The sequence below is a fragment of the Trachypithecus francoisi genome, unplaced genomic scaffold (genome assembly GCF_009764315.1).
Source record: "Trachypithecus francoisi isolate TF-2019V2 unplaced genomic scaffold, Tfra_2.0 Lachesis_group20, whole genome shotgun sequence".
NCBI lineage: Eukaryota > Metazoa > Chordata > Mammalia > Primates > Cercopithecidae > Trachypithecus > Trachypithecus francoisi.
In genome coordinates this window covers 6,059,862-6,069,363 of record NW_022681466.1, presented here as the reverse complement: position 1 = coordinate 6,069,363, position 9,502 = coordinate 6,059,862, and the positions used below count along the sequence as shown (strand labels likewise).

The 9,502-nt window shown below is 54.1% G+C and overlaps 1 protein-coding gene across 5 annotated transcripts in view; it reads right to left on the bottom strand.

Moving 5' to 3' along the window:
• Nucleotides 1-1,015: 1,015 nt before the first annotated feature.
• RAB37 (RAB37, member RAS oncogene family) overlaps nucleotides 1,016-9,502 on the bottom strand; it is a 76,124-nt gene continuing 67,637 nt past the window's right edge. For 2 of the 5 annotated variants that reach the window (XM_033182076.1, XM_033182078.1), the window contains exons 2-9: nucleotides 7,461-7,571; nucleotides 6,035-6,076; nucleotides 5,147-5,213; nucleotides 5,001-5,053; nucleotides 3,965-4,030; nucleotides 3,396-3,452; nucleotides 3,242-3,318; nucleotides 1,016-3,044 (exon numbers count right to left, since the gene is read on the bottom strand). In XM_033182076.1, the coding sequence (XP_033037967.1) occupies nucleotides 2,939-3,044; nucleotides 3,242-3,318; nucleotides 3,396-3,452; nucleotides 3,965-4,030; nucleotides 5,001-5,053; nucleotides 5,147-5,213; nucleotides 6,035-6,076; nucleotides 7,461-7,571 (579 nt within the window). In that variant the 3' untranslated portion in view covers nucleotides 1,016-2,938. The remainder of the gene's footprint in view (nucleotides 3,045-3,241; nucleotides 3,319-3,395; nucleotides 3,453-3,964; nucleotides 4,031-5,000; nucleotides 5,054-5,146; nucleotides 5,214-6,034; nucleotides 6,077-7,460; nucleotides 7,572-9,502) is intronic. The other 3 variants (XM_033182077.1, XM_033182079.1, XM_033182080.1) reach the window with 2 other exon arrangements.

The window sequence follows — 9,502 nt, the reverse complement described above, 5'->3', positions numbered from 1 at the left end:
GCCCGCCGGCTCAGGCCTGGTTTCCCCTACCTGTGGCGGGGAGTGAGGAGAGCCGGCCCTCGGATAAAGGACCCTAACTTTTTTTTTTTTTTTTTGAGACGGAGTCTCGCTCTGTCGCCCAGGCTGGAGTGCGGTGGCGCGATCTCGGATCACTGCAACCCCCGCCTCCCGGGTTCAAGCGATTCTCCTGCCTCAGCCTCCCGAGTAGCTGGGATTACAGGCGCGCACCACCATGTCCGGCTAATTTTTGTATTTTTAGTAGAGACGGAATTTCGCCATGTTGGCCTGAATGGTTTCAAACTCCTGACTTCAGATGATCCGCCCTGGGATTACAGGCGTGAGCCACCGCACCTGGCCAACGTTTTAACAGCCTTTAGCCAAAGCCTGGGTGCAGCTCCAGTTGAGAGGGAGAGGCTGTTGCCGTGGCGACCGCTCCCGCTCGGGGCAGCGAGGGCCGAGCGGTCTTGAGAATTAAGACGGAGGGCCTCCTCGGAACCTACAGAGTTGTTTGAATAACATTTTTCCGTTTGTGGGAACCCTAACCCTAATCCACTTTGTGCTGTCCCAGGACTTGCATAGAGTGCAGGTTCTGATCCCTGCTGGGAAGGTGAGGGCTCCGCGAAGGAGAGCCTGGGACCTCGAGGGGCAGCCCACTGAAGACAGGCCACCTAGGGCAATGGCATGGGCTTTGGCGCAGCGTTTGACTAGGGAGGTGGGGTGGGGAGAGGCAGGACAGACTCAGGTAATCAACCTCTGGGTACACTCCACAGGGAAAGGAGTCTTGGTTTTTTTTTTTTTTCAACAGAGAAAAATGATTAGGACTGTAAAGCCTTCTAGCTCACTCTTGCCAAAGAGAGGCTGGTCACAGAGGCGGGTAGACAATCTCTTAGGAGGGTAGCTGGCCGTCTGAGGACAGACACTGAGGAAGGAGGATGGAATGATTTTGGCAGTGAATGACAATTCCTTCAACAGGACCCCCCGCCACGCTCACTTCAAAGAAACAGTGGACAGGATGTGCTTTCCAAAATACTGCAGTTTAATTCTGAAAAACTCAAATGCAAGAGGCCCAGAGCTGTCTACGGGATTGTATCTCCTGCAACCTGCCTTGGGCCCCAGAAGAGACTGGCAATGTCAGCCTCCTCCCTGCTCTGCCTGGGAAAGGCCACGGAGAACTTCCTTATCGGGCCCAAACTGGAGCCACTGACTGCTCAGAGCAAGATTTCTGCCTTGAAAGCAAATGCAGTAGGCTCAGAAATGTGCAGCGCATACTTCTTCCTTTCCCCCATCCTCACCCAGGCCTGCAGAGCTGCAGTAAAGGTGCCTGCAGGTCATGACCTCATGTTTTCTGTCCACTTCCAATGGCAGGGGTCAGAGCTTTGGGAGACATGTGACCAAGGAGGCCATATGAACTTGCTACCCCTCTCTCTACCCCAGACATACGTACATGACCTTGTTTTACTCACATTGCATTGGTTTAATTCGGAAATGGGTGACCTCCCACCCCCTAACCTGACTCAGTAGGTGGGGAGGTAAAGCAGTTTAGGCCCTGGTATCTATTTGTGAAGTTAAAGGAAGGGGCATGGGTAGTCAGGGAGGAGGCAGAGCTTGGGGTCAAAGGGATACATGTAGGGGGAGGTTTGCTTAATCTTGTCTCCCACCAGCTCTGGGAGCCAGGGTTTTCTCTCTTTTTCACAACACATTCCAAACCTAGGAAAGGGATTTCTCCTTATCTGGCTCTTAACCCCGGAGAGCTAAACACTTCAGCTGCTTGAAGAAATTGCTTGTGGAGCTGTGTGCCTGCCAAAGGATTGGGATAAGACACATCTCGGCTGGGCGTGGTGCCTCCTGCATGTAATCCCAGTACATTGGGAGGCCGAGGCCGGCAGGTTGCTTGAGCTCAGGAGTTTAAGACCAGCCTGGGTAACATGGTGAAACCCTGTGTCTACAAAAAATACAAAAATTAGCCAGGTGTGGTGGTGCACACCTGTAGTCCCAGCTACTTGGGGGGCTGAGGTGGGAGGATCGCTTGAGCCCCAGGGGGTGGAGGTTGCAGTAAGCGGAGATTGCACCACTGCACCCCAGCCTGGGCAACAGAGCGAGACTCCGTCTCAAAAAACTAAAAAACAAAACTATTTTCCTAGTTCTGACCTGAGGTTTTTAGGTGCACAGGCAGGAAGGTAGCTAAGCCAGGGATTCCGTGGGGAGGGGCTCCCCCAGGATCTGAGGTCCAGAGAACAGGAGCCTGGAACCAATATTTCCAGGTGCCCCAATGTGCTTGTGTGCTGGAGAAAAGGGGCATGCCTCCAGGGGGGTGTTAGTAAAGCCAGAGGTAGCCAGCCTGACCCTACTCTCTGCCCCGTGTCCTCCACCTCCCATCTCCGTATCTCTTATCTTCCCTGAGGCTTTGGTCTCCCTCACAGCACAAGGGCCCACTTATTTGGGGGATGGGGTGAAGATAAGCTCCTGGAGAGCAGGAGACAGTGAAGGCTGGGGTCAGCTCAGCCTCTCTCCAGCTGAACTGAGGGTGTGATGGAGTCATTACCTGCCCTCACTCCCAAAGTGCATCTGTGTCCCCTGGGGCTGAGCTGGAGCAACACCACCTTTGTTATGCTTAGGAGGGAGGGCCAGCCCCCCAAGTCCTAGAAAGCAAAAGGGTCACTAGGTCCCAGCCTCGGTTTTTTGGGCGTCCAGGTACCTTTTTTTTGGTATTAAATTATGTACTATTAAAATAAAAGCTAAGTGTTTTACCCTCCCCGTGGATGTGGGGAGACCGCAGGAACTCAAGTAGGAGCTGGAGTACAGCTCCCTAGTAGGAAGAGGCTGTGCACTGGGTCCTCCATCTTTCTCCCCATTGGCTCAGCCACTCGGAATAAGCCAGGCCTGGGGGGGATGGCTGCATCCCGCGGGCCTCCAGAGCCTCCTCTCTGCCCCTTGGGATTCACATGAAGGAGCAGCAGCTGGAGCGCTTCTTCTGGGACTCCACATAGTCTCGGATCTGGAAGCTGGGCTCATTAGCCTGCTGCCCGGCCCGGTATTTCAGCTCCCTTGAAGAAGAGGCAATGGGCTGGGCTGGGGTGAGGAGCTGAGCAGTCCCCTCCCCTCTCCCAGTGGCCCAGAGCAAATGGACCTCAGCCTGCAGAATGCAGGTGTGTCCAGGGGCTGGGCCAGGGGCCGGGCCCTACTGGATTCCTGGAAGGTGCCGCCCCGCCCCGCACACTTCCCTTCCCTGTCCAGCTCTCACTTGGCGATGGCCAGAAAGGCTAACTCCACATTCATGCCCGTCTTGGCGCTGGTCTCCAGGAAGGGAACGCCGTACTCCTGCCCGGGAGAGAGTGTCCTCAGGGCCAGCCTCGGGCTGCTCCCACCCTTCACCCCGTCCCACAGAAATCACTTACCCTGGCCAGGGTCTCTCCGTCTTTGGAATGGATCACTCTTTCGCTGCTCATATCCGCCTGTCAAGCCCAAATGGGTCACTCTGGGGAAGGAGGCCTCCGGCCCAGCGGGCCCATATTTTGCCCCAGAAGCAGGCACTGCCTGCCCTCTGCTGGTGGCCCAAGGGACTGCGAGCAGGTGTGATTGGCCTGGGGCCAGGATTTCTGCCCAGTGTTGCTCCTAGTCCTGGGATCTCACCTTTGGTAAAGGGTGTGATGACCCAGTCTTGGAAGGGGACAGCAGTTGGGGCTAACCCTTTGCAGTCTTAGCCCCTGACCTGGGACCCTGTTCACTCTGCTCTAATGGGGGCTGAGCACTGGGCACCCCTTGATTTCTCAGGCAACAGCTTGGATTTTTCCTTGGAAGGGGCACGTGGGATGGGCAGAAGCCTCCAGATACGTCTGACTCCTGAGCTGGAGGCTGCAGAGTCCTTTTCAGGAAGGATGCCTAGATAACTGTTCTTGGGTAGTTATGGGGCTGGCTAGGGCTGAGGAAGTGCAGGGCTGCGCTGACCCTGCCCCGAGCCACTCACCTTGTTGCCTAGCAGCATGATCACCACGTCCCTCTGGGCATACTCATGAATCTCAGTGAGCCAGGCCTGTGGGAAAGGGTGTGCTGAGACTGGCATTCTCCTCCTCTCGCTGCCCCTTTCTTCTTCTGCTCGGTTTGACTGTACTCAGTTACTCACTACCTTGAATACGATGCCCTGTGCATTCTCTCATCTGTACCTTTGTTCTGGCCCATCCAGGCCTGGGTGGCCTTCCTTGGTGGCTCGAACCACAGTGGCCCCACCCTCCCCATTTTATGCTGTTCAACTATCAGTTCTATGGAAGATCCAGATGCATGAAGACCTTATCTCATAAATCAGTTGGTTGTCACCAGTGATTTCTTGGAGTGTCCTGTTGAAAATTCTAAGACCACATAAGGGTTTCAGTGATCAAAAGTACTGTGATTGATTAGTGATGTCTGCCATGAGCATGGGGTAGGAGGTGGGAGTATGAGTGCCATGGATTTTCCATATTTTTTTATATAGATGTTTTATTCTCCTACTTTGCTTGTCATCAAACTGTCCTTGAGGTCAGGGAATTCATGAAACCTATACAATGTCGTGCACAGAATTGGTGCTTGAATTTATCAAATATTTGTCTCCATAATAGTTTTCTTGTGAGGATATAGCCACTCACTCTGTCTGACTGAGTCACTTTCTTGCAACTTGCCCTGGATGTATGTGTGGACTTTTCTGGTTGTGTTTTTCCCTTGGTCTCTGTGGATAATTATCTAGGGTGGAGTGGGGGCCATTCTGAATACTTTGTCACAAAACACACTCATGAATCACAGTTAGAGCTAAGAAGGTGGCACGGGGTCACAACAGTCTGCTTGGCCTTCATGCCCACGTGGCTACCAAATACAAAGCAGAAGATATGACTTCTGAGTCACAAGTAGGTGTTTTTCAGAAGGCAGCAGGATTCCACGCTCCACCCCCTTTCCACAGGGCAGGAAGCAACCTCAGCCTGCGCAGACCTTACCTTGGCTGCTTATGGGTAGGGGTCGGGGAAGGGAGGACCTACCCTGATGCTGTCGAAAGAAGATTTGTTGGTGATGTCGTACAGCAGAAGCAAGGCTGGAAGGGGAGAGGATCACAGAGGGGACTTAGGCAGCAGCACAGGAGCTACCAAGGGGCTGGGGTAGGGGCTGGAGGGTGCGAGGGACTTACCCTGCGCGTCTCTGTAATAAGCATGGGTGACGCTTCGGAACCGTTCCTGCCCAGCGGTGTCCCAGATCTGGGAGGGGATGGGATGGAGAAATGGTGAGGAGGCAGGTGCAAAGAATGTATTGATTGGAGAGGGCCTGCTTTGTGGTATGAGATATCTGTGGGAAGGTGGGGCTGTTTCCTTCTTTAAGTTCTCATGAGCTCTTGAGCATCCAATGACCTGGACAATAGCAGTTACTGAGTTCTCAAGCTCCTTCAGAATCATCTCCTCAGCCGAGCATGGCAGCTCACACCAGTAATCTCAGCACTGTGGGAGGCCGAGGCGGGCGGATCACGAGGTCAGGAGATCGAGACCATCCTGGCTAACACAGTGAAAACCCGTCTCTACTAAAAATACAAAAAATTAGCCAGGCGTGGTGGCGGGCGCCTGTAGTCCCAGCTACTCGGGAGGTTGAGGCAGGAGAATCGCTTAAACCTGGGAGGCAGAGGTTGCAGTGAGCCAAGATTGCGCCACTGCACTCCAGCCTGGGCGACAGAGTGAGACTCCATCTCAAAAAAAAAAAAAAAAAAGGGGGAATCTTCTCCTCTCCCCTAGTCCGGGGGTTGGGGATGTCTAATCTCCTAAGAGCAGATAAAGCCCCGGCAGCTGGGGAGGAGATGGATGGAGGCTAAGCTTGTCTGAAGGCATTTGGAGCTACCTTTCACAAATGAGAGGGTGGCTGGGAACTGCTTTTTCTGCAGACATCAAATAAACAAAAGCCATTTCCTCTCATGGGCCCCACAGGAAATTGCCCCAGGCAGAGGGCAGGGCTGCAGGCCTCCTGTGGTTCAGGGTGAGAAGGAAGGGCAGGTCCTCCATCCTCCCTCCCCAACTCCAGCCTCTGGTCTCACCTGCAGCTTCACTCTCATGCCATCCACGGTCACCACCTTGTTCTGAAACAGAAAAAGGCAGAGGATGGGAGGGCAGGAGTTGCGTGGCTCCTCAGCTCTGCAGACATCCTGTCTTCGTCCCTCTCCAGGCCTAGAGTGGGTGCAGCGAGCCCCAGAACTGTCTCCAGCCACATCGTACCATCAGGGCAGCAGGAATGCCATCCCCAGACACCTCCACTGTGGAGTCGTCTCTTCTGGAGACTGTATCTGCCCTTCTCACAACAGCAGGCCAAGAGGAGCCTGAGCAGCTTCCTGGCTCTCTCCAGGGATCAGGCAGCCCAGGGCTGGAGGGCTGGGTGCTGCCGGAGGCCCTGCCTTTTCCCCACTTCAGTCTCCATCTCCTGGAGCCTGGTCCTGGGACTGTGACCAAGCCCCTGGAGATGGGGTGCTTGTCTGCATCCTGGGGACCTGAGGCTACATCTGCAGCAGCATCTTTTCTTTAGCTGCCCACTAATTATCTGGTGAAGGAAGCATTCGCTTTCTGCCTGTTTGGAGCTGTAGAGCCCCGCCTGCCAGGGTGAGACCTTTCCTCTGTTGAACATTTTGGGCATGCAGCGCCCAGCATCCCTGACGCGGATTTGTAAGATGGAGCTGTCAAGGTGAGAGGGAGGGTCCCTGGTGAGCTGCTGTCTCCCCACATGACCAGCCCAGCTCTTTTTTTTTTTTTTTTTTTTTGAGACAGAGTTTCTGCTTTTGTTGCCCAGGCTGGAGTGCAGTGGCACGATCTCAACTCACTGCAACCTCTGCCTCCCAGGTTCAAGAGATTCTCCTGCCTCAGCCTCCCGAGTAGCTGGGACTACAGGAGTGTGCCACTACACCCGGCTAATTTTTGTATTTTTAGTAGAGACTGGGTTTCACCATGTTGGCCAGGCTGGTCTCGAACTCCTGACCTTGTGATCCGCCCGCCTCGGCCTCCCAAAGTGCTGGGATTACAGGCGTGAGCCACCGCGCCCGGCCCAAGCCCAGCTCTTAAACCCAGTGCAGGGCTATGCTTCCCAGGAACTCCAGAAAGACTAATTGACTTTTGAGGTCTTGCCAAAGGGGCCCAGGTAGGAGGGCAATGAGCAGGGCCTCTGTGGGCCAAGACATTCAGCTTATGCCGTGCTTGCGGCTGCCTTGCTTGGGAGAAGTTCCCCAGGAATGGAGGTGGAAACGAAGACTCAGTCTAATTTTTTTGCATCCTATAGTTGGGCAAGGAGCCAACCTTGCCCAGTCTACTTTGAGCCAGCCGCCTCTGTGGTCCTGGGGGAGCGAGCTGTGTGCCCTTCAGGCATGCGCCTCGGGAGTCCCTGGGAGCCAGGGTGAGCAAGGGAGGGGGGACAACCGCCCTGTGCCTGAGCCACAGCCCTGGCTCGCTGCTGGAAACAGGCTCCCGCAGCCACCTCACCCTGAAGTCTATGCCGACGGTGGCTATGAAGGTTCCGGACAGGAAGGCCCCGTCTTTGAATCGGATCAGGAAACATGTTTTGCCGACACCTGAGTCTCCCAGAAGCATCACCTAGGGGGTAGGGGCAGAGGCAGTTAATGGGGAGTCAGGGGGAGCTTCTGGGATTCCAGGAGAGACACATGGAGAGGATCAGAGAAGAAGAGGGGGCTGGCATGAATGCTGACCGCACCAAGGGGCACCTGCTTCCAGAAAGCCTGCCGGCGCCTTTACCCTGCCTCTCCTCTCTGTGCTCCTTGGCTCAGCCTCCTAGGCTCTCCCTCTGACCCTCCTGTCCTCATTCAAGTTCCTAGAGGCCCGAGTTGAGACCTCACCATGAACAGGTCGCCAAGTGTGCTCCGTAGCCCCAGAGAACCATCCCATTTGCACAATCTAGACACTGGCCATATTTGCTCATAGCCACACCATACAAGGATTCCGTCCCTCTGTGTACTCGTGTCATCCCTCGTCCACTCGTGAGTACACACATGGGCTGGGCTACACTGACAGGAAAGGGAAGTGTCAATATCTTGGACAAGGAATCCCACCCAAAGGAGTCTATCAAAATCTGCTGGGGGTGGGGCATGGTCATTTACATACTCTATAATGACTACTGTTTGGGGTTTTTGGGGGGTGGTCACAAAATTTCCTCCTCCCTCCCTCCCTCCCTCCCTCCCTCCCTTCCTTCCTTCCTTCCTTCCTTCCTTCACAAAATTTCCTCCCTCCCTCCTCCCTCCCTCCCTCCCTTCCTTCCTTCCTTCCTTCCTTCCTTCCTTCCTTCCTTCTTCCTTCCTTCCTTCCTTCCTTCCTTCGTTTTGCTCTTGTTGCCCAAGCTGGAGTGCAATGGCGAGATCTTGGCTCACCACAACCTCCGCCTCCCAGGTTCAAACGATTTTCCTGCCTCAGCTTCCTGAGTAGCTGGGATTAGAGGTGTGAGCCACTCGCCTTGCTAATTTTGTATTTTTAGTAGAGATGGGGTTTCTCCATGTTGGTTAGGCTGGTCTTGAACTCCCGACCTCAGCTGATCCACCTGCCTCAGCCTCCCAAAGTGCTGGGATTATAGGCATGAGCCACCCCGCCCGACCGGAAGTTTCTAATGACATTTTATGTTTATTAAAAGGTTGCATGAGGCCGGGCACGGTGGCTCATGTGTGTAATTCCAGCACTTTGGGAGCCCAAGGTAGGCAGATCACCTGAGGTCGGGAGTTTGAGACCAGCCTGGCCAACATGGAGAAATGCCAGCTCTACTGAAAATACAAAAAATCAGCCGGGAGTGAGGGCACACACCTGTATCCCAGTTACTCGGAAGGCTGAGACAGGAGAATAGCTTGAACCCAGGAGCTGAGATTGCATCACTGCACTCCAGCCTGGGTAACAGAGCGAGACTCTGTCTCAAAAAAAAAAAAAAGGTTGCATGAATTAGGGAAGGTTGAAATTTATACTAAAGTGGGGAGATGTAGTCGGAAGTTCTTTCAGCAGAAACCTCCCACATGGGACGCGTGGCTGCAGATTGGCATCCCGGGGTTGCTGTGGGTAGCACAGGCAGGAGTACCAAGGAGGGAACCTATGAAGGGGGTGTGGCCCTCTCCTTTACAGTCTGGCTCTGCTCTGCTCATCTTTCCCAGGGACATGCAGGAATGGTGGAGAGGAGCCCTTTGTCCCGTCGTTCTCCAGTCTTGGAGAACAGGGGTCTAGATCCAATGCTGGAATTTTCCCAACTGCTGGTTAGACGGCTTAATGAGTGGGGACTAGGTTTTAATTATTTTTGAGGTTCTGAACTTGACAGTGGAGCCCAAAGGCATTCCTGCTGTGGCATGGGGTACTGGGATTGGTTAACTCTGGTGGAGAGGCAGGGTTGGCTGAGCAGAAGGGGTATGAAGGATGGGTCTTGATTTGTCAATGGCCTACTGTGTGACTTTAGGAAGATTCCTTAACCTTTCTGTGGCATGGTTTCCATAGTGGGTAGAAGGAGGAGGGATAATTTCTTTGAGGTCTTTCTAGAGTCT